At 43.9% G+C, this 25,518-nt stretch overlaps 1 protein-coding gene across 1 annotated transcript in view; it reads left to right on the top strand.

Annotated features, from left to right (window-relative positions):
- Positions 1 to 25,518, top strand: part of LOC147114117 (gamma-aminobutyric acid receptor subunit beta-2) — a 437,828-nt gene that overhangs the window by 355,662 nt on the left and 56,648 nt on the right. The window contains exon 5 of the mRNA XM_085995734.1: positions 14,998 to 15,080. Coding sequence (XP_085851860.1) covers positions 14,998 to 15,080 — 83 coding nt within the window. The remainder of the gene's footprint in view (positions 1 to 14,997; positions 15,081 to 25,518) is intronic.

The following is a 25,518-nucleotide window of genomic DNA, read 5'->3' as shown; positions in this document are numbered from 1 at the left end:
CAAGTCATGGAACTTGAGAACTGCTACACTGTTCCTCATTTTAGTACATGATCATGAGCTCCCAGCAGCAGTTGCAAGCATGCCTGGGGTGCCCGAGATCATGATCGAAAATACAGCTCTGTCAATATAGGGCATAAACCCAGCAGAATTGGGTCCCACCTCAGAATTCACTTCCAAAAATGTTGATATACTCATTATAAGCCACAAATTTGTAAAAAATGGAGAGTAAATTTGGGACCAATGTCTTTTGTACAGGAGGTATACTGTATTCATACAGATGCTGTACACATTAAAGATGCTAAACAAATGAATGCCAACTCCTTAATCAACAGTGTAATTCGTCCTGCTCTGAGATTGTATGTTGCCTACTATGGTCAGCATACAACATACCCAGTTTACAGCATATATATATATTATATATATATATACACAGAAATCTATTTTAAAAAATCAGCCATCCAATGGCAGATGCACTGTGGGAGTACCTTCACCACAAGGGCAACTAGAGATGGGCAATAAATGCTAGCCTTGCCAGTGACGCCCACATCCCATGAATGAATATTTAAAAAAAAGTATTTGCTGTTAAAGCGCAGGACTTGACCTTGAGACATGTATGTGGTATACATTCCTCTGCTAATTTAAGCAAAAATGTCAGTACAAGTATATACAGGTTATCTTATGCTATTCTCCGCTCCACTCCCACGCTGATCTTTCCGTCCTCGACCTCTTGCACTGGTCCAACGAAGCTCAATGTAAGCTCAAGGAACAGCACCTCATCTTTTGATTAGGCACTTTACAGCCTTCTGAACTCTACATCGAGTTCAGCAATTTCAGACTATAACCTCGGCTCCTATATATTTTTTTCTCTCACATGGCAGCTGTTGATGATTCTGCCATTGCCATTTACACCTTATCTAGACTCATCTTTTGTTTCTTAACTTGTCCCATTACCATCTCCTTTTGCCTTGCACCATCATCCCTTTTGTTTTTTAATCTTTCCTGTCTTCCATTCTATCACAAACCTTCCCTTTTTTCTTTCCTCCCCTCATCCCTTTCCCTGCCCCACACTTGCTTAAAAATCTGTTACTTCTCTAACCTTTTCTAGTTCTGACGAAGGGTTATCGACCTGAAACGTTAACTGTTTCTCTCTCCACGATGCTGCCTGACCTGCTGAGTGTTTCCAGCATTTTCTGTTGTTGTTCTTGATTTCCAGCATCCGCAGTATTCTGCTATTGTTATCTTGTGCTAACCTTGGCAATTAGAAGAAAATATATCTCATACACATTGCGCAGTACTGCTAGATAAGATTGTAATGATCTTTTACCTAGAGTACACTTTGTGTGGATTTGGCTATCTAGCTGGGGAATATGATGTTCAATAGTTTCTTTCATAATGCTTAGCTTCAGCAGAGCAATTGAAATCATAATTATCATGTAACTGTCTTTTTCAAATGGTAACATTTTTTACCCTTGAAATACAGTAAAAAGTGATTATTGGGAGAAACAATCCAGGCAAAATAGGTCAGACACCTTTTTAAAAAAATTGTTCCCATTATCAGTGTAATAATGTTCCCTTAATCACTTTCAAAAATGAGTTTCTATTAAATGACTAGATATACCAGTTAGTTTTTTGTTACCGACACAGGTTCGAACAGTCATGGCTTTCCCAAGTTCATCATATGGTTAACCAACTTTAAATCAAATTGCACACTGCCATAACCTCACGGGAAATAAAATCTAAAAGATTATAATAAGCAAGCTTATTTAAGATACTGAACAGCAAGCCCAAGCTAATGTGGAGCATGAAAACATCTCTATTTGGGAATTGTTACTACTTCTTTAACTGAGAGTTTTGGGAACAAAAACTGAGCTGACAGTAATATTTTCAAGACTGACCTGTCTCTTCAATGACATCCTACAATTGTACTTACTTAATTTCATCAAACGTCCTCTAGCTGTATCTGTGCAAAGTACCATGCCACTTATAACAGCAATGCTTGTCAACACACAGGCCTAGTAATTGGTTGATGGCACTCCTGTTTTACAGACATAAAACAGGCATCAAAGTATTCAATATAGTAGGTATTGTTCAAACGCAAATTCCGTGCTGCTTGCCATATCGGGAAAGACAGACAAAGGCATCTAGAGCCAGCGCCTGAAACATGATCAAGAACGATGGTAGCAGCTGGGACCAGGAGGATAGGAGGCTTCATGGTGGCCAGGGAGTTGTGGCAGGCGGTAGCCTGTGCGGTTTGAATATGGAGCTGGGAGGGGCACTCTTGCATATTTTAAACACATACCTTGGCTGCGAAATTTGGTGTTGTAGCACTGGCCGTTAAGGCCGATTTTGTTGAAAAAATGGCGGCCGCCCACTTCTGGCGTGGAACACAGTGGCTGCCACTTTGGATAGATCGGCAGCACTACTATTGCCTGCGCTCGCCTCTCCCATGTAAATGTGCAGATTGTGACATCAATGCAACGTCTACATTGACGCACAACTGCGATTTTGGACGTCGCCGCTCTCCATACCGCCCTCTCCTAACCTCGCACTGAAGAGCATGCATGCAGCAGTTGTACAGAGACATTGTCAACACTTCTTAAAGGGACGCATACATCTTTCAGGTAAGTTTCAATTTCAGCTTTTGGAGTTTTTTTTAACATTTTATTGGAGTAGTGACTTGGTACACTACAATTAAAAAGTTTTTAAAGTGTGCAGGGAGTGCTACTAGATGCTTGCAAGGCTTTGGATGTTAAAGGAATGTCTCTGAGAAGACCAATTGCTCACAGTCCTGGGGGCTCTAGTTGCAGTCTCCCTTGGGCTGCAACATCACAAGGAGATGAAGCAGATCCGGGATCGAATCATCCACCTGTGGTACCAGTGACCACAACCCCAATTCCCCTTTCAACATTTGTCCCACACCTTACCTTCCCTCAATTACTGACCATCACAGCATCCTCTTGGCCACAATGCTGAAATAAAAGCCACCAGAAAGAAAATGTTCTAATCCAACTTTATCCATATATGCATCCAAAATTACATTAAAAGATCAACTAATCACGCTTGTGCATTCCCTTAGTTACTGTATTGCGTGTGCCTTGGCCTATCCTAGTCATGTTACACCATGCTACCCCAGTGGCTGCAGCATGGCTGGTGGAAAGCTTCTGACTTACAATGAGGGAGACTGCCGATGGCCTTGCAGGACAACATCGAGGAGTTGGTGGCTGGGAATGTCAAATTGAGTGACGTGTTTCTTCTTCTTCACTCTCCTCCCCCTCTTCTTGGTCAACCATTGGCTGAGCAGGCTGGATTTCTTGGGTGTGTGAAATGAGGAAGGCACAAGTGTAGGGTTGTGGTGAGGGGAGGTGGGTAAAGCCAGAGGTGCTTGTAAATCAGAAGAGATTGTGGGATGAGGAGGAAGTGGGATGTGAGAAGGAGGATAATGTATGAGGGTACCGGCTTCTTGTATTCTTTCAGCCCCGCCACTGGCCAAGGGCTCAGCCATGCCCTGACCAAGAATGGCCAGCACCGTCTCCTCCAAGGGAGTGAGATGAAGCTAGGAATGTGAGGTGTGCCTCATGTTTGGTAAAGTTTGTTGGTAGGTGAATGATGGGGGTGGGGGGAGTTGTGCATTGAGCAGTGTGTGAGGCTAGTGGTGCAGTTGGCAGGAGACAGCTCTTGAAGATGCATTCAAAGACTTTGACCACTCGTCTGAGGTCATGAAACTTTTTTGGGCACTGGAGCCAGGTCCTGGGGGCGACACTGCTAGCAGTGACCACCTTGGCAATCTGGTCCCACATCCTTCTTTCTGGAGGGCCTCCTGGCCCCCTGTGGGTAGAGGACCTCTCTTGCAGTGTTGACCCCTTACACAAAGCTGGAATGCTGCATCTGAGACCCTGGGAGCACTTTCCTTCGCCTGTTCAGCCATTTGTGTTCGCGCTGAGGCACTTTTACCATTTATTACGTGCAGATGGCAGTTCAGCTTTAAGAGCTGAAGACTGCCTAGTTTGGTATGATTTTAGATTTTTTTTATTCAGAAGGCTTTTGAGCTTTACGGGCTTAAGACTGCTTTCTAAAATGACAGCCTTGCTTTAAGAGAAGAAAGCCTCGTTACAAGGACGCAACATTAGGCCTCCTGCTGAACGCACAACCTGAAGCAGCGCTTTCGTCACTGGGCTGTGCGCTAAAATCATTCAAATTAGCAGGCAACAGCAAATTAACGTGCTGCCTGTGGTTTCTAAATGGGCACAAGCAAATCTCGCCCCGCGGTGCCCCCGCCCATTTTCGGGCATTATCGTATTTCACATCCCTTGGTGGTTGCGGCCTGCAGCGGTCCCTTTAAGGATCATCTTAGGCTGCATATAAGCCTGATTTTCCTAAATGCAGCTAGCAACCCAATATTGCAGAGGGAGTGTCAAATAGGTGTTAGGCTCCTTATTTAAATATGCAAAGTGCTGAACGCTGCTTCGGGCGTGGGCCCAGCACACCTTTTTTTTGGCCTACACCATTATGGTGGCCGGCCCACTACCAGCTCATAATAAGTGTGTGCTTTCTGCCTGCCATATTGGAGGCTTAGGTGCCCAATTTAGCACCTGAAAAATGGGCATGGCGTCATCCAATTTTTAAGCCCACAAGTTAAACTTAACTTAATAAACATTTTCATCATCCTTAGCGTGAATTTATGGAACAGCTTGTCACCCTATGTAGTAAAAATTGATTCAGTTGATGCATTCATAATAAAGTTAAATCAATTCCTAATTCAAAAAAGAATAGAAAGATTTAGGGTTTGAAAAAGATGAATAATGGTTAGATCAGGTTAATAAAATCGGATACAAAAAGAAAATACTGCAGATGCTGGAAATCTGAAATAAAAACAGAAAATGCTGGAGATACTCAGCAGGTCAGGCAGCATCTGTGAAGAGAGAAACAGAGTTAACGTCTCAGGTCGATGACCTTTCATCAGAACTGGAAAAAAGCAGGAAATGGAACAGATTTTTAAGCAAGTGTAGGGGCTGGGAAAGGGGGGGGGGGAATGAAAGAACAAAAGCGAAGGTCTGTGACAGGATAGAAGGCAGGAGAAGAGACATTGGGCCAGAAATTCGGGTCGGAGGCTTCCCGCGGGTGCAAGTCCCCGACCTGCACTTACCTAGTGCGCCGGCCGTTGTGCTGTGGGCCTGCGTGGGATTCCGATCCTGGGCCTGCTCCAACTGCCAGCGCGCAGTGCTTGCGTTCCCAGGGGCGCAGTTAGTTCGAAGCGTCCCCTGGGATCACGTGGGCCATGGAGAGCCAATCGTAGCAGGGAATCTCTAGTCATAGATTTGACAGGAAGACCTGTCAAATCTATGAATAGAGTTCGGCCCCAAAACATAACTATAACTTCAAATACATTTTTTTTTTAATCACATTTAATTACATAAAATAACTATTTTAAACAATAATTTAAATTTTTGAAAAAATTAATTACAGTTTTTAACGGGGCTAAAAATAAACTTACCTTTAAAGTATTTAAAAATAATAAGCTTATGGAAAAAATGTTTTAATTTTACTTAATTCACCACTTACCTTGTTAAAAGCAGGCCTTGCGACTGCTTTTTAAAAGCGTAGCTGCTGGAGACTTACCCTCCCAGAGAAACCTGTAAAAATAACGGAAGTTCCAGGCGTACATGCTGCCTCTCCGGCGCACGCGTTCGATCTGTGAACGCCTTTAAGGGAACGTAAGTTCCGGATTCCCGCGCATGCGCAGTGCATGCACGAAACCGGAGATGGACCATGTGAAGGTGATGGAAGGGTGGAAATTGGAAGCAAAGTGAATGAAATTATCAAGCTCAGGGCGAGAGCAGGAAACGGCACCGATACAGTCATCAATGTACTGGAAAAAGAGGTGAGGGAGGGGACCTGAGTAGGACTGGAACAAAGAGTGTTCCACATATCCCACGAAAAGGCAGGCACAGCTAGGACCCATGTGGGTTCCCATAGCAACACCTTTTATTTGGAAGAAGTGAGTGGAGTCAAAGGAGAAGTTGTTCCGCCAGGCAGAGGAGGATGGTGGTGGATGGGGACTAGTTGGGCCTCTGTTCAAGAAAGAAGCGGAGCGCCCTCAGGCTATCCTGGTGGGGGATGGAGGTGTAGAAGGATTGTACGTCCATGGTGAAAAGGAGGCGGTTGGGGCCAGAAAACTGGAAACTGTTAAAGTGGCGGAGGGCGGAGGAAGAGTCGCGGATGTAGATGGGAAGAGACTGGACAAGGGGAGAAAAAATAGTCGAGATAGCAAGAGATAAGTTCCGTGGGGCAAGAACAGGCTGAAACAGTGGGACTACCGGGGCAGTCCTGTTTGTAGATCTTGGGAAGGAGGTAGAAGCGGGCTGCGAAGGGTTGGGGAACTATGAGGTTGGCGGCCGTGGGGGGAAGATCTCCAGAGGAGATGAGGTCAGTGACAGTCTTGGAAATGGTGGCTTGATTTTCGGTTGTGGGGTCATGGTCCAGGCGGAGGTAGGAGGAGGTGTCAGAGAGTTGGCGTTCAGTTTCCGCTAGGTAGAGGTCGGTTCGCCAAACAACAACAGCACCACCCTTGTCAGCAGGTTTAATGACAATGTTGGGGTTGGATCTGAGAGAATGGAGTGCTGCAAGTTCAGAGGGAGGTAGGTTGGAGTGAGTGAGGGGAGCAGAGAAATGCAGACGGCCGATGTCACGCCGGCAGTTTACAATTAAAAGATCTAGAGAGGTTAAGAGGCCAGAGGGTGGGGTCCAGGTAGAACGAGAATTCTGAAAGCGGGTGAAAGGGTCAGCCGTGCGGGGGGAGGACTCCTGGCCAAAGAAGTGGGCACAGAGACATAGGCGGCGGAAAAAGAGCTCAGCATTGTGCTGAGCTTGAAATTCTTAGAGGTGAGGGCGGAAGAAGATGAAGCTCAGGCCTTTGCTAAGGACTGATCGTTCGGGGTCAGAGAGAGGAAGGTCAGAGGGGATAGTAAAAATGCGGCAGGGGGTGAGATTGGGAGAAGGGATGGAGTCAGAGGGAAGTGAAGGGGAAGAAGGTTCCGGAGGGGCGTTGGTGTCCAAGAGTTGTTGAAGCTTGCGATCCTTGACACCTGAAAGGAAGAAAAAAAGTTTTTTGTTAAAGCGCCGGATGAGGCGAATGATGAAATGGAACTGCGGACCAGGTCAGCTTTGAGATAGAGTGAGAAGGTGCTGCTGAAGAGAGAGGTCGAGAGTGTTCATGTGGCAGCGCATGGCATTCAGCATCAATCTCAGGATACGGCGAGAGCAGTGGTTCGAGGAACGCTGAATACTGTATCTTGAAGATATCTGTAGTCCTGGGTGGCTCCAAAACACGAAGGGTGGAATTTCAGTTGGAATCCACGTGGAGTAAGTCGGAGCCGGAGACAGTTGCTGAGGAAAGATATGTGGCTGTGAAAGCGAGTTTTGATAGATACCTGATCAAACACGAGAAGGGAGACAGATAGCAATGAAGATGAACAAGTTAAAAGAGACAAATGGAAATCCCGTCGGAGAGAAGAGCAAAACTTTTTCAAGGTGGGCATTCCTGGAAGAGAGGTGGCAGTGAATTAAATACTAATACAAAAAGAAAATACTGCAGCTGCTGGAAATCTGAAATAAAAACAGAAAATGCTGGAGACACTCAGCAGGTCAGGCAGCATCTGTGAAGATAGAAACAGAGTTAACATTTCAAGTCAATGACCTTTCGTCAGAACTGGAAAAAAGCAGGAAATGGAACAGATTTTTAAGCAAGTGTAGGGGCTGGGAAAGGGGGGGGATAATAAAATCGGATGGTGAGTTTTATAGGTCAGTGATTTCCCTTGTGATAAGTCTTGATGTTCTGTCATTTGGGTAAAAGATGAATCAAAATAGTAATGAAATAGTTATTTATTACATTAATATAATTTAGTTATTGGGACACAAAGTTGGCGGAGCAACGTGTTTGCACCAGCCTGAGGCCCCCGAACCAAATTCGGCTTTGTGCCTCACTTAAATTGTGAGTTTAATTTTTTGGGCTGTTTTTTAGGCAGCCTTTAAGGACCACTGGTTAGGCCACTCAATGCCTGGTACAACTAGGTGCACATTCCGCTCATTTGTACCTGAATTTTGCAATCCGGGCCCTGGACTCGGGTTAGGATCTCGATTTGCATATTTAAGCTGCCTCATGCCTTTTTCAGATGGGTGGGCTACTCATCCATTCACAGGCAGGCCTTGAGCATCAAAGAGGGAGTCGAGGTGCCCCACCCCTATTTAAAATTCTCTTTCTGTATCGATGATTTGAACGGTGCAACAGTCCAATTTGCCAGTGTCTCTGGTTAGATTGAATGCTTGTTGTGTAGTTTTCTAGAAAGTAAGCCTGGGGAGCATAATGTGAAATCTTTCATTCAATCCTCCGCAACTACCCAGAAGAGACTGGAATTTATTTTGGAAAGTTTCAGTTGACCATCTGGTGCTAATGCTCTAATGTTGTGGTTGCTAGGCTGCCCATCCGTTGCTGCTTGTTTCAACATGAATAGTGCATGCAGCAGGTGCACACAATATTCTAGCCACCATGAAAGCAGAATTTCCTTTTCACTGTCAGAATTGGGCACTGCCCTCCCCCTCCCCCAGCAGCCCATTCAACAGCAACAGAACTCACGACAAGTATCAGCAGTGAGCATGTTACCCACTTACTGGCTGCGATTTCACCAGCGGAGGTGGGATCACGGCGGGAGAGGTGGTTGGCGGGTCCCACTCCCGGTTCCAGCCCGCGCTCTCCAAGTGATTTTACGTAGATTGGGCACCCTGCGCATTTTCCGGCCAAATAAACGGAAGCGGGTCTGATGACATAATTTAATGACGCGACATCAGCCAGTTTCCTTAAAGGGACCATGCCCACATTCATTTTGACAATTGTGCTGTCAGTGTTCTGCAGCATTGCGGTGCTGCACACACTGACAAGCACTGCACAAAGGTGGACAGCTGCACCGAGGCTCTCGCATGACTCCCTCCATATGCTTATGGAGGGAGTCACATCACGCAGGGAGGTCCTCTTCCCTTCCCATGGGCGGACGAAACCTCCCCAGGACACCAACGCAGCCTGGTTGCACATGGCACAGGAGGGCAAAAGCAGGGATGTCATTAGGAGGACCAGGCTGCAGTGGCACAAGCCTTTCAATGATCTGAGCAGATCACAAACTGTTACTGCCAAGCCACACTCAACCTCATCCTGCTGTGCCACTCATCACATCCACATCACTCTGTCTTCCCTACCCTACTCCTGAACATCCTTACTCACACCAACATACCTTGCACCTCCACCCATCCCGCTCTATCTACCTTATCACTTCCCCATCTCACTAGCCACCCCTCACACTCACCCTCATCCTACTGCAAGCATACCAACTAACAACACACAAGAGTAGGCACTTGGGTGGTTTCACCAATGTTCATGTGAAATTTCTGTTAATGTCTTGTCAAACATTGAAATCTATATTTTCAACACTTTACTTTATTGGACAGATCTGTGCTCACCTTTAGAAGTGTCTAGGTGAGTTCCAGTGAATGTTCAGACATAACTGCCCCCCCCCCACCACCCACCTAATTGTGATATTCGCTGATGTCTGCACAGTGTTCAATGCCATTTACAACTCCTCAGATAATGAAGCAGTCTATGCCCGCATGCAACATACCTGGACGACATTCAAGCTTGGGCTGATAAGTGGCAGGTAACATTCACGCCAGGCAATGACTATCTCCAACAAGCAAGAGACTAACCACCACACAATTCAACGGCATTACCATTGCAGAATCCCCCCACAATCAACATCCGGGGGGTCACCATTGACCAGAAACTTAACTGGACCAGCCACATAAATACTGTGGCAACAAGAGCAGGTGAAGAGGCTAGGTATTCTGCGGTGTCTCACCTCCTGACTCCCCAAAGCCTTTCCACCATCTACAAGGCACAAGTAAGGAGTGTGATGGAATACTCTCCACTTGCCTGGATGAGTGCAGCTCCAACAACACTCAAGAAGCTCGACACCATCCAGGACAACGCAGCCTACTTGATTGGCACCCCATCGACCACCTTAAACATTCACTCCCTCCACCACCGGTGTACCGTAGCTGCAGTGTGTCCAATCTATGAGATGCTCTGCAGCAACTCACCAAGGCTTCTTTGGCAGCACCTCCTAAACCTGTGACTTCTACCACCTAGAAGGACAAGGGCAGCAGGTACATGGGAACACCACCACCTTCAAGTTCCCCTCCAAGTCACACATCATCCCGACTTGGAAGTATATCGGTATTATTTCATCGTTGCTGGGTCAAAATCCTGGAACTCCCTCCCTAACAGCACTGTGGGAGTATCTGCACCACATGTACTGCAACGGTTCAAGAAGGTGGCTCACCACCACCTTCTCAAGGGCAATTAGGGATGGGCAATAAATGCTGGCCTTGCCAGAGACACCCACATCCCATGAATGAAAAAAAATTACTCTATGGTCTCGCCCTACCTTACCATATTAATCTCCTTTTGCCCTCTACCTCGATTTTTCTCTCAATCTCTCTCTTCTACTTTGACAGCTGCTTGTTCAGCCATGACACTCTTAACCTCTAGTATTCTCTACTCAGTTCCCCCTACCTTGCCACCTCTCTGCTTTCGGAAACCTTTTTGAAATCCTTCTTTGTGAACATACATTTCCGATCTAAGCCTTTCCACTTCTCACCACTTTTACCATACTTGGTGTCTATCATATCCTTTTCTTTCTTACCGTAAAACATTCAAGACATCTTCTGCACATGGGGAACACTAAATAAATGGCAGTTGTGCAGAATTTTTAAAATGTAAATAACAAGCAAATAAAAAAGCAAGAGTAGTAAACTGTGTTGAGAAAAGCAATAGTTAATAGTTTTAAGAAATTGATTTGTGCTTCATACAGTATGCAAATGAACCAAATAGGAAATGGTGAAAGCTTGTTATGTGGTTATAAAAATACTGCATAACTATTATTGCTTGCAACTACAGAAGAGGAAATGCTAAGCGGTAGTCAAGTACATTGGTGAACAAAATTATTACTAGAGCCAGAACATTGATGGTAAAAATCAGCTTCACCGGGGGCATAAAACGGGCAGTAGTGGATCAGCCCTTTATACACCCCTGCTGAAGTTATATTTTACCTCCATTATCTTTTCACCTATAGGACTTGGGTTTGAGTTAATCCCTGACTAATGCAGTAAAAGTTTCCTTTTAGCGATAAGAGTTCCAGTGAAATGAGTTTGGGCAGAACCAGTTCTGTTTCTATTTGGCACAGGTCCACATTTGGCACAGCATGGCAATTTCAATGAGAGAAGTCACAAAAATGTCTGGAAAATGGAAAATTTCAATATTTTAATATCGGGTGAACTTTTGTTACCAAGTTTCCCGCAGGGAACTGCATGAAGGAAGCATGGATCGGAGAATCAACATTACGGTGTTGTAGTCTCATCTCTGACCCGTGCAAAGAAAGGGCCGTTATGATTGGCGTCCAACAACCCCTACTGTCTTCCTTTGTGCCAAATGTAAAAGAAGAAAGACTTGCATTTATATAGCAACTTTCATGATGTCAGAACCTTCCAAAGCGCTTTACAACCAATGAAGTACTTTTGAAATGTAGTCATTGTTGTAATGTAGGAAACATGGCATCCTTTTGAGCACAGCAAGGCCCTACAAACAGCAATGAAATATAGGAACAGATCATCTGTTTTATATGTTGGTTGAAGGACAAATGTTGCCTGGGACATCAGGAGAACCCTCCTTCAAATATTGCCATGGGATCTTTTACATTCACCAGGGCCTTGAAAGAAAGCACCTTCCACTGAAGTGCCAGCCTAGATTATGTGCTTAGGTCTCTGGAGTGGGACTTGAACCCATGACCTTCTGACTCAGAGGTTAGGGTATTTGACAATTCAGAAGGATAGACAGAAAGGAAAGGGAGGTGGAGTGGCTTTGTTGGTAAAGGATGGGATCAGTGCAGTGGTGAGAAGTGATATTGGCTCAGAAGATCAAGATGTAGAATCGGTTTGGGTGGAGATAAAAAATAAGAGGAAAAAGTCTCTGGTGGGCGTAGTCTACAGGCCCCCAAACATTAACAATACTGTTGGACAGAGTATAAATCAACAAATAATGGAGGTCTGTAAAAAAGGTACGGTAATAATCATGGGTGATTTTAATCTCCATATTGATTGGACAAATCAAATTATCCATGGTAGCCTTGGGGAGGAGTTCATAGAGTGTATCCGGGATGATTTCCTAGAACAGTATGTAATGGAACCAACCAGGGAGCAGGCTATCTTAGTTCTGGTACTGTGCAATGAGACAGAATTAATAAATAATCTCATAGTAAAGGATCCTCCAGGAAAGAGTGATCATAACATGGATGAATTTCAAATTCAGTTGGAGGGTGAGAAAGTTGTATCTCAAACCAGTGTCCTGATCTTAAACAAAGGCAATTACAATGGCATGACGGCAGAACTGGCTAAAGTAGACTGGAAAAATAAATTAAAAGATAAAAGACAGTTGAAATGCAGTGGCGGACATTTAAGGAGATATTTTATAACTCTCAACAAAAATATATTCCAGTGAGAAAGAAAGATTTTAAGAGAACGGAGCACTATCTGTGGCTAACTAAGGAAATAAAGGATGGTATCAAATTGAAAATGAAGGCATACAATGTTGCCAAGATTGGTGGGAGGCCAGAGGATTGGGAAATTTTTAAAAACCAGCAAAGGATGACTAAAAAAAAATAAAGGGAGAGAAGATTAATTATGAGAGTAAAGGCAAAAAATATTAAAACAGAAAGATCTTCTACAGGTATATAAAAAGGAAGAGAGTAGCTAAAGTAAACGTTGGTCCCTTAGAGGATGAGAATGGGGAATTAATAATGGGAAATGGGGAAATGGCAGAGACTCTGAACAAATATTTTGTATCTGTCTTCACAGTAGAAGACACTAACAACCTCCCAATAATGGACTATCAGGGGGCCACAGGGAGGGGGGGGGGGGGAACTAAAGACAATCACTAAGGAAAAAATAAAGGGATCAAGGGATATGGGGAGAAGGCAGGGACAGGGTACTGAATTTGGATGATCAGCCATGATCTCATTGAATGGCGGAGCAGGCTCAAAGGGCCGAATGGCCTACTCCTGCTCCTATCTTCTATGTTTCTATGTAAAATAATGGGACTAAAAGACGACAAGTAGCCTGGACCAGATGGCTTGCATCCCAGGGTCTTAAAAGAAGTGGCTGCAGAGATAGTGGATGCATTGGTTGCAATATACCAAAATTCCCTGGACTCTGGAGAGGTCCCAGCGGATTGGAAAACCGCAAATGTAACACCCCTATTAAGAAAGGAGGGAGACAGAAAGCAGAAAACTATAGACCTGTTAGCCTAACATCTGTCGTTGGGAAAATGCTGGAGTCCTTCATATTAAGGAAGCAGCAGGGCATTTGGAAAATCATACTGCAGTCAAGCAGAGTCAGTATGGTTTTATGAAAGGGAAATCATGTTTAACAAAATACGCATAAGATAAGAGCTCACGGAATTGGGGGTAATATATTAGCATGGATAGAGAATTGACTAACTAACAGAAAGCACAGTCGGGATAAATGGGTCATTTTCCGGTTGGCAAACGGTAACTAGTGGGGTGCCACAGGGATCGATGCTGGGGCCTCAACTATTTACAGTCTGCATTAATGACTTGGATGAAGGGACCGAGTGTAATGTAGCCAAGTTTGCGGATGATACAACAATGGGTGGGAAAGAAAGTTGTGCAGAGGACTCAAAGAATCTGCAAAGGGATATAGACAGGCTAAGTGAGTGGGCAAACATTTGGCAGATGGAGTATAATGTGGGAAAGTGCGAGGTTATCCACTTTGGCAGGAAAAATAAAAAAGCAAATTATTATTTAAATGGAGAGAGATTGCAAAATGCTACAGTTCAGAGGGACCTGTGGATCCTTGTGCATGAAACACAAAAAGTTAACATGCAGGTGCAGCAAGTAATCAAAAAGGCAAATGGAATGTTGGCCTTTATTGCAAGGGGGTTAGAGTATAAAAGCAGGGAAGTCCTTCTACAACTGTACAGGGTATTGATGAGACCACACCTTGAGTACTGCATACAGTTTTGGTCTCCTTATTTAAGGAAGGATATACTTGCATTGGAGGCAGTTCAGAGACGATTCATTCGGTTGATTCCTGAGATGAGGGAGTTGACTTATGAAGAAAGGTTGAGCCTATACTCATTGGAATTTAGAAGAATGAGAGGTGATCTTATTGAATCCTATAAGATACCGAGGGGGCTCAACCAGGTAGATGCAGAGAGGATGTTTCCCCTCGTGAGCAAATCTAGAACTCGGGGGCATAGTTTCAGAATAAAGGGTCGCCCTTTTAGAACTGAGATGAGGAGGAATTTCTTCTCTCAAAGGGTCGTAAATCTGTGGAATTCTCTGCCCCAGAGAGCCGTGGAGGCTGGGTCATTAAATAGATTTAAGGTGGAGATAGACAGATTTTTACAAGATAAGGGAGTGAAGGGTTATGGGGAGCGGGCAGGGAAGTGGCTTTGAGCCCAAGATCAGCCACGATCTTATTGAATGGCGAAGCAGGCTCGAGGGCCCAAGTGGTCTATTCCTGCTCTTATTTCTTATGTTCCTATGTACCACTGAGCAAAGGCTGACACCTCGTGCAGAGTGCAGGATCAATAAAATTTACTTTCTAGTGCTTTGCCAGTGGATACCAAAACTGCAAATGTGTTATATTCCCAATATTGATGATGCCCCCCCCTGCCTCCCACCACTGTTTTGAGGAGCAAATTTCACACAATTTTTTTACTGATGTCATGTTACCAGACATAAAAGCTTACGTTCTGAAAGCTGAGATATCTTTATTTGTAGCACACCCAAAGTCTTGAAATATTTCACAATTTTTAAGAATTTCCAATTAAATATTATGCCACTACTGCCTATTGAATCATAATCATTTCCTTTGCAGAATTACCACAACAGCTGCTTGCATGATGGACCTACGAAGATATCCACTTGACGAGCAGAACTGTACACTTGAAATAGAGAGCTGTAAGTATTTTACTCATTTACATCATTCCTCTGAGCCTCAACCTGACGACCCAAATTTATTAGCAAACCATTTTGAGCATGACGTATTAATTTATGTTTGTTTTAAAAGTAAAATTTAGCAACTCAGTTACTGTTTGTTAAACCAACAGATCTAAGCAATAGACCAACCAAAGCAAAAAAAACTCATTCAGATCCAAATTTGTTCTTGTTCCCATGGGCTAATTTACTTGTATCTTTTTGTGTAGAATAATGGACAGAATGGAAATCATATGAAGATTAAATACAATGGTGAAAGCTCAGAGCTAGTTGAAGTGGTTTCTTTCATCAATAGGGAAACCGAAGCATGACATCTTGAATCTGAGGAATACTGAAGGATGCAATTGTCATGTCACATCAGTCAGTGAATAATTCAGTTTGGCTCATGCCACTGAAAGTTTGCAAAAGGGCTTTGCCTTGCATTGAATTATTTTAACTTTTTAAGTTTCAGTGGTTCTACTATTTAAGATCACATTCAGAGTGGATGTTAAGGAATCTAGTTCATCGTATAACATTGCCTGAGCCAAAGTATCCCAGGATACATGATTATGAAGGCAGGATACCTTGCGGGGAGAGGAAGGGAAGGGTGTAGACTGACATCAAGAGCAGAAATGTTAATTTTTTTTGGTGCAACAATGGTGATGCAATGCCTTCTGACTTTTTGTGGCAAAATAGCTCATGCAAACTAAATACACAACAAAGCAATTGAATCTTGCCAGAAATCACTTTATTGACAGCGCGTGTGGTTACATTTAAGCGAGTAGCACTGACAGCTCTTCATGATTATTAACGTGATGTCTGACCATAAAAATGGTTTAGGCTGTCTGCCGACATCATCCGGCAGGCATATATCAGCCCTGCCTGCTGTCGACCCAATATACACGCAACAAGAAAATCAGCCACAGCTGTTGTTAATAAGTGACTGAAATTGAATATATAAATTCAAAATTTAGAATGTATTATAAATGTTAATGCATATAACATTTTTGTTAAGAACTCAAGAAAGTATATCATTAATGATGTTTTGACTGTAGCCCTGTGAGACTGACAAATGAGAACATAAAATATAAGAAACAGGAGCAGGAGTAGGTCATACGGTCCCTTGAGCCTGCTCCACCATTCAATGAGATCATGGCTGATCTTCTACCTCAACTCCACTTTCCCACCCTATCCCCACATCCCTTGATTCCCTTAGCGTCCAAAAATCTATCAATCTCAGTCTTGAATATGCTCAATGACTAAGCATTCGCAGCCTTTTGGGGTAGAGAATTCCAAAGATTCACAACCCTCTCAGTGAGGAAATTTCTCCTCATCTCAGTCCTAAATGGCCGACCCCTTATCCTGAGACTATGACCCCTAGTTCTTGACTCTCCAGCCAGGAGAAACAGCCTCTCAGCATCTAGGCTGTCAAGCCCTCTAAGAATTTTACGTTTCAATGAGATCACCTCTGATTCTTCTAAACTCCAGAAAATATAGGCCCATTGTACTCAATCTCTCCTCATCAGACAACCCTCTCAACCCAGGCTTCAAACTAGTGAACCTTTGTTGCACCCCTTCTAAGTCAAGTATATGCTTCCTTAGGTAAGGAGACCTAGGGCTAAAAATTGAGTAGCGCCCCCTTTGGGGTGATAACTTCGCTGCCCTGGAAAAATTAGCACCCCGTGATGGAAATTGAGTGGTAGCGCCCCAAGAAGAAGCGGGGCGCTACTGGAAGCGCCCCGCCTCCCTCTTGGGGCGCTGCAAGGGAATATCGCAGCACAGGCCTTCCTCCCTTTCTTAAAAAGGGGAGGGGCCTTGCGCAGTGGGCCCCCGGGGATCGGGAGTGCCGGCAAAATAGCCGGCACTCAAGAGAAGTGCCGGGCTCATGGAGCGCAACCGGCACTCCGCAGGGGTGCGGGTAAGGAAGCCGGGGACTGGAGCGGAGGCAGGTGCTGGCAGGTGGCCAGCAACAAAAATGGCCGCCCAGCACCTCGCCTTTAAATAGCGCCTCCCCGGCCGCAGATAGGCCCCCCCGACCCAGTCGGATATAGCATCCGGCGTTAAATTAGGGGGCGCTCCCGAAGATCGAGGGTGGGGCGCTGCGCACGCGATGGCATCATCACAGGCAGCGAAGCGCTGCGGGGCGCTACCAGTTACCGCCGCCGCTAACCTCCCGCTGAATTTCGCGGGAGGCGTTGGCGTTAGCATCGCCGTGCCCGGGCGCTAGTTGTTTCGCGCCCTGTTAGCGCCCTAATGGGAGGCGCAAAGCAACCAAATTTTTCCTCCCTAAACTCTACACAGTACTCCAGATGTGGCCTCATCAGAGCCCTATATATTTGCAGCAAGACTTCCTTACTCTTATACTCCAACCCGCTTGCAATAAAGGCTAACATACCATCTGCCTTCCTAATTGCTTGCTGTACCTGCATGTTAACTTTCTGTGATTCGTGTACAAGGACACCCAAATCCCTCTGCGTACCAACATTATCTAGTTTCTCACCTTTTCAAAAATATTCTGCTTTTTCAGTCTTCCTACCAAAGTGGATAATTTCACCACATTACACTCCATCTGCCACCTTCTTGCCCACTCACTTAACCTGTCTATATTCCTTTGCAGTCTGTTTGCGTCCTTCTCAACTTAGTTTCCCACCTAGCTTTGTATCATCAGCAAACTTAGATACAGTACACTTGGTACCCTCATGTAAGTCATTGATATAGATTGTAAATAGCTGAGGCCCAAGCACTGATCCTTGCAGCACCCGACTAGTTACAGCCTGCCAACCCGAAAATGACCCGTTTATTCCTACTTTCTGTTTCTGTCTGTTAACCAATCCTCAATCCAAGCTAATCTATTACCCCCAATCCCATGAGCCCTAATCATGTGTAACAACCTCTTGTGTGGCACCTTATCAAATGTCTTTTGAAAATCCAAATGTACGACATCCACTGGTTCCCCCTTATCTCACCTGCTAGTTGCACCCTCAAAAAACAGATTTGTCAAACAGCATTTCCCTTTCATAAAACCGTGTTGACTCTGACTAATTATATGATTTTCTAAGTGCCCTGTTATCACGCACCTAATAATAGATTCTAGCATTTTCTCTACTACTGATGTTGGGCTAACTGGCCTATAGTTCCCTGTTTTATTCTCTCCCTCATTTCTTGAATAGCAGGGTTACATTTTCTACCATCCAATCCACAGGGACTGTTCTAGAATCTAGGGAATTCTGGAAGACCCTTGGCTCCCCACTATTTCCGGTATGTTTTTTGTGTCTTCTACTGTGAAGACAGATACAAAATATTTGTTTAATGTCTCTGCCATTTCCTTATTCCCCATTATAATTTCTGTCTCTGCCTCTAAGGGAACCGCATTTACATTTGCTAATCTTTTCCTTTTTCCATACTTGTAGAAGCTCTTACAATCTGTTTGTTTTTTCTTGCTAGAGTACTCTCATTCTATTTTCTCCCTCTTGATCTATTTCTTGGTCACCCTTTGCTGATTTGTAAAACCCTCCCAATCCTCAGGCTTACTACTCTTTTTGGCAACATTGTAAGCCTCTTTCTTTAATCTAATACTATCTTTAACTTCTCTTGTTAGCCACCGTTGAACCACTTTTCCCATGGGGTTTTTATTCCTCAAGGGAATGTATGTTGGTTGAGAATTATGAATTATTTCTTTAAATATTTGCCATTGCTTATCTACCATCAAACCTTTTAATCTAATTTCCCAATCTACCTTAGCTAACTCACCCCTCATACCTACATAATTGGCTTTGTTTAAATTTAAGACCCTAGTTTTGGGCTTAACCACATTATTCTCAAGCTCAATATGAAATTCTATCATATTATGATCACTTTTCCCAGAGGATCCTTTACTATAATAATACTAATTAACCCTGTTTCATTACACAATACTACATCTAAAATAGCCTATTCCCTAGTTAGTTCCTCGACATATTGTTCTAGAAAACTATGTCGAATGTATTTCATGAATTAGTCCTCCACACAATGGGTTGGATTTTGTGGGGAGTCAGTGGGCGCGATCGGTGGCGTGTCGGGTGGGAAAGTGTTTATTTTCCTCAGCGGGTCGGGACCCCACAGTGAACCCACCACCATGCACCTTTATCAAATGCCAGGTCTGTCAGCGCTGAGCAGACCCGACACACAGTGGCGAGGGAGACAATTAAAATCATTAGTGGCTTGTTTACAGCCACTTATCAATGTTTTTTTCCCAGCTTTTTGGATTTGACAGGTTGCCCACCAGTTTCCCGCTGTGCCTGGATCTCATCTCTGAAGCTGAGACATGAGGTCAGTGGCCATTGAATCAGCTGATGAGTTAACATCTTCAAATGTCAAGTCAAAGCTCCCAGCTGATTGAGAAATGTTCCCTTGACCACTAGCTTCTCTAAACTGCATTTCCACAACAGATTCAGGATACTGCAAGTCTTTACACAAGTCTCCATCCAGTCTGACCTCATTACCTCTCCCACCATTGACAGATCGCTTCTGTCATCTCTACTTCACCTGCCATCTATTCCATCAGCATGGGTGTCCTTGAAACTCTCACACCTTGTCCTCAGAATCCCACCATGATCAGTCCCAACACCAGTATCACCAGGCACACCAGCAGCACCAACAACAACACCAACCTTCTCTGCAATCAACTGATGCTGCACAGGACACAGGGCATCAGCACCCAACCACATTGCTGCCTGGGAGGCCTGGGATGGCCTCACCATGGCCAGATTTACTTCACTTGATGTTGTGCACCCTGGCTGCCAGATGATGCAACAGGTTGGCACCACCCCACACCAGCATCATAAAGCATCCCTACAATGCCCAAGCCATTTCTTTCACACTCATCACCATTGCAGGGGTTACCGTTATGTCTCACCATTCACTGCAACTCACTAAGCCATTTCCAAAGGTGCACACAAATCTGTCCAACAATGCAAAGTCTTGAAAATAAAGGTTTCAATATTTGACACCACATTAACTGAAACTTTACATGAATATTGCATAAAATACTCAAGTGCCTACCCTTGTGTGTTGTTAAAAAAAAGAAAGACTTTCATTTATGTTGGTTGAGGGATAAATATTGGCCAGGACACTGGGGATAACTCCCCTGCTCTTCTTCGAAATAGTGCCATGGGATCTTGTATATCCACCTGAGAGAGCAAACGGGGCCTCGGTTTAATATCTCATCCGAAAGTCGGCACCTCCAACAGTACAGCACTCCCTCAGCACTGTACTGGAGTGTCAGCCTAGCTTTATGTGCTCAAGTCCCTGGAGTGGCATTTGAACCCACAACTTTCTTAATTAGTTGTTAGTTGGTATGATTATGGTCCAAAGATGTGCGAGTTAGGTTGATTGGCTATGATAAATTGACCCTTAGTGTTAGGGGGATTAAATACGTGGGGTTACAGGGATAGGGTGGGATATGTGTAGGGGTTACGGGGATCGGGTGGGATATGTGTCGGTGCAGGCTCGATGGGCCGAAATGGCCTCTATCTGCACTGTGGGGTTTCTGTGATTCTGTGATTGCACGAGGATGAGGGTGAGTGTGAGGGGTGGCTAGTGCGATGCGGATGTGATAATATAGATAGAGAGGGATGGGTGGAGGGGCAATGTAAGTTGGTGTGAGTAAGGATGTGTAGGAGTAGGGTAGGGAAGGCAAAGTGATGGGAATGTGATGAAAGGCACAGCAGGATGAGGTTGAGTGTCGCTTTGTACTAACGTTTCGTGATCTACTGAGATCATTGAAACGTTTGCGGCACTGCACCCAGGTCCTCCTGACCACATCCCTGCTTGTGCCCTCCTCTGCAATGTGCAACCAGGGTGTGTTGATCTCCTGGGTAGGTCTCTTCTGCCCATGGGCAGGGAAGAGGACCTCCCTGTGTGCTGTGACTCCCTCCATAAGCATATAGAGGGAGTCATGGGAGAGCCTGGGTGCAGCCCTGCACCTCTGTGCAGTGCTCGTCAGTGTTTGCAGTACCTCAATGCCGTAGAACACTGACAGCACAAATGTCAAAAGAAAGTTGGCCATGGTCCCTTTAAGGAAACCGGCTGATGGCACATCATGAAATGATGTCACCAAACCCGCTTCCTCTAATTAGCCGGTAAACGCGCTGGGCGGGCTTAACAAGCCCAATCACGGGAAATTCATTTCCGAGGCTGGGGTGGAGCCAGCAGCGGGGTTGGGACCTGCCACCGACATCACCCACCATGGACCCGCCGAGGTTCGTAAAATCCAGCCCTACCTTTCTCAATTTGGTTTGCCCAGTCTATATGAAGATTAAAGTCCCTCACGATTATTGCATTACCCTTGTTGCATGCGCCTCTACTTTGCTGATTTATACTCTGTCCAACACTGTAACTACTGTTAGGGTGCCTATAAACTACTCCCACCAGTGTTTTCTGTCCTTTGCTATTTCTCACTACAAAGTAGTGCCATACTTGCAATGCATTTGCACTAGGGTAACTGGTTTTTAGCTGTCAGGTAAATTATATAAGTAAAAATGTGTTACCATGTTTGAGCAGGGATATAATAAAGATGCTAAAGCTTTTCTGGATGGAATATTGCGATAGATATCTTCTGTGTGGTTTCAGGTAGCCAATCATTGAATAGTGCAGAGAGTAGGTCCGGTGCATTTGAAGGCTCGGCTCATTAACACAGGACCGGCAGACTTCAGGCGGAAAACAAGTGGACTGAAGCAGCCCGACGGCTTTGCAGCACAGCAATATTGGGTGCTCCTGCCGGCCTCCGAATTCAAATCTGAATCGGGTGGGAAGGGACCCAGTGTGACTCCTGCGCTGTCTGGCCCCACAAAAATAAATAAGTACTTACCTATGAGCTCTTTCTCAGCTGGACATCAGCTGATACTGCGCGGAGTGTGCACGGTGCAGGCTCCATCTAAAACAGCATCGGGGTCCTATTGACATCATAGAACTCCTATTTAAATACTTAAATTATGATGTGTTTGCTCCAGGCAGCTGCCCAGGCTGCCTACTCTGAGGAAACCGAAAAAATGGCGATGGCCACAATGTAGGCGGGAACGGGGCGATAAATTCTTCCCTGGGATTTTCAAGGCGCTACCTTCCCATTTCCGCTCCGCAGGAGTCCTCAAAATCTCCCCCATAAAATTTTTAAGATAACTTTTATTTTTACTTCCTTAATTCAGATTATTTCTGTGTATTTTGTCTTTTATGTTACCTTAATTTTTGAGATTTTGTGACACCATTTAGGTCTATGTCTAAGTATTTTCAGGACAGAACCAATAGAAGCTGAATATATTTTTTAATGTCACAATGGTCAATGCTGGCATTCCCACTTTTGAATTATGAATTCCTAAATTATGAGGACTATAACTTCATTAGGTGAACAGCTTCTCCAAGATACAAACACATATTAAAAAACTACATGAATCATCCCTAGCCTTCTTAACATTGCTGAAATACTGCTCAAAATAGACCAGAAATCAAAACAAACTGTAAAATGCAGTGCTTCAAACAATGAGTAGCATCTTGCTGACAGCAGGTCAAAGCAGTGCAAATACACAAGCAGTGCTTTGTGTGGTAAACATAATTGCACATCACTGCTGGGAATTTATTGTTTACTTTTCCATAAAGAAAACGAAACTATCGTCAACAACTGAGAACACAGCAGGATAATAGAGTTCAACGTGAAATGTCGCACACTGCCCAGCACAAAGCATTTGTCTAAGAAACTGTGGTGTCTGTAGAAATCCATTCACCTGTTCACTAACCAGCTAGAGCTGCATAGTGAATATGACAAAAGTGACTAAATTTTTTAGACTGATTCCTTTTGCAGTAAATGACCTAAGTGGCCTTAGCATTATGTCTTGTAAAAATGTGCTAATTTTAATGACAGATTTTCCCTCTTCTACCTATTATTTTTAATTATGCATATGATGGGAATATTGTATGGATAGTTCAAAAATAATAGTGAGAATAATCAATTGAATATAAGCCTAATATTGTATATCATCACAGTACAAGCTTTTTAATATTTCATAATTTTAGACAATTGGTAATATTTTCACAATACCAAGAAATGAGTTGTGGATTGGGAAAGAAATACAACAGGCGCACTTTAAGATCCTTCAGTATGGTATATGACAAAAGTAACTTTGAAAAGTTTAATTCAACATTTTCTGTTCACTTTAAATTGCCTGAAGGAAGAACGTTGCTTAAATGTGCTCAAAAATATTTCTCAGTCTCTGGATTAAGCATTGTGTTCTGTTTATAAAACTCATCAATAAATTTCATTGTACTGTAATTTTATTTTCATTCAGACTGGCTGAGTTATTGGCCCAGAAATCCTGTTCGCAGCCCTCCTGCAGGCAGAGGGCTGCGATTTTGAAAAATCTCCACCTGGACCGGAGGGCTCCCAGGAGGTGCAGAATTCCGTTGCTGTGCCTCTTCAAACTGCCGGTGTGCAGGGCACGCGTATCCCAGGGGCGCAGGTAGTTCGCAGCCTCCCTGGGATCACGTGGGCCATGGGGAGCCAATCAGAGCAGAGAATCTCCATTCATAGATTTGACAGGAAGACCTGTCAAATCTATGAATAGAGATCAGCCCCAAAACATAAGTAAAACTTCAAATAAATTTTTAAAAAATCAAATTTTTAAAATGACTATAAATTACATAAATTAACTATTTTAAACAAAAATTTAAATTAAAAAAAAAATTAACGTTTTTAACAGGGCTAAAAATAAACTTACCTTTCTTTAAAGTATTATAAAATGATAAATCAGTGGGAACATTTTTTTTTTTTTACTTCAACTGTTAGCCTGGTAAAAGCCTGCTTTTCTAGGCGCAGCAGCTTTCGACTTACCTGGACTGCAGCATAGTATGAAAAAAATGGAAGTTCCAGCCGTACGCCCTGCCTGTCCGGTGCAGGTGTTTGACCTGTGAAGTCCTTTCTTTGAAGAACGGAATTCCAGTTTCCAGCGCATGCGCACTACATGCATAAAACTGGCACTTCCGTTGGCCCTACGGGTGAGTACACAGCGCGTAAACATCCGTAGGGAACGGAATTTATGAGCCATTACAAAAGCAAAATACTGCGAATGCTGGAAATCTGAAATAAAAACAGAAAATGCTGGAAATACTCAGCAGGTCAGGCAGCATCTGTGGAGAGAGAAACAGAGTTAACGTTTCAGGTCGATGATCCTTCGTCAGAACTGGCCAGTTCTGACGAAGGGTCATCGACCTGAAACGTGAACTCTGTTTCTCTCTCCACAGATGCTGCCTGACCTGCTGAGTATTTCCAGCATTTTCTGTTTTTATGGCTGAGTTATTAGTTTAGTGAATCCCACTGCAATGTAGTTATGCATCTCGGGCCCAAACCGCCCTTAAAACAGTGCTTCAAGTAGCTTAGTGAGTTGTAGCATTAGAAGATTGGAACATCAGTTTGAACACTAATCCCAGTAGAGTGTTGGGGAAATCTGAGATTTGGAGTAGAGTTTTTTTCTGGACCACTCAACCATATTATTGGGTAAGTGAACCAAGGAGCATTATTCATCATGTCCATTGATATATATATGGGCTGAGCTTTTCTCCCTGTTGGCTGAGTAGGAGAGCTTGCGTGAAGAAAATAGTGGAATATGAAGTGAAATTCCTCCCTTTCCAAAAGCATAAGCAATCACTGCAGCTCTAGCAAGTGATGAAATAACAGCTGTTTTTCTATCGTTTGGGTATTCTTCCTGATGGCAACTTTAGAAAATATATTGGAGACACACATTCTTTGACCTTAGGGACTAGAATGCATCTGTCAGTATATATTGAAGGTTGAACATATGTTCAGCAGCAGTTAGAGTCTAAACTGGTGAAGTACACAGTCATATAGGGGTCAATTTTGACTGTCATCCCCTGGCGTAAACACCGGCAATGCAGCCGGCTCCAGTTTGGAAGGGGCTACCGCCGGGTTTCCAAAGCACCCAATTGTTTCAGATGATAGGCCCCTTTTAATATGGAAATTATGGTCCTATGATATAAATAGCACCCCGATTGCCATTTTAGGTTGAACCCAGTTCCATGGGTGATGAAACTGAAGAGGCCCACTAAAGCTAAGTGTTGAATTATTTTTGTAAGCCCCGGAGGACCAGGAGCTGTAGATCAACCACATGATTGAATTTGTTTTCTGAAACTGAGCAGTTGCAAGAGTCATTAAAATTACAGACATATCCTAAGGGTCTGAAGTGGTACATGGAACTCTGACTTCGCCTGCAGTTTCCTAGTCTTTAGTACGGAATAGATTAACAATGAAAAAAACATCCAGTAAAAGATGAACACAGTAGTGAACAGGTATTGTTTTAAAAGGTATCCTTCAGGGAATTGACTGGATGAAACACAGTCCAGAGAATCTGAGACTGCTGGTTTAGATTTGAAAACACGATGT

Source organism: Somniosus microcephalus, chromosome 8 (assembly GCF_052327205.1).
Source record: "Somniosus microcephalus isolate GS21.2 chromosome 8, FLI_Smic_1.0, whole genome shotgun sequence".
NCBI classification, from domain to species: domain Eukaryota; kingdom Metazoa; phylum Chordata; class Chondrichthyes; order Squaliformes; family Somniosidae; genus Somniosus; species Somniosus microcephalus.
This window is presented reverse-complemented; position numbering and strand designations above follow the sequence as displayed.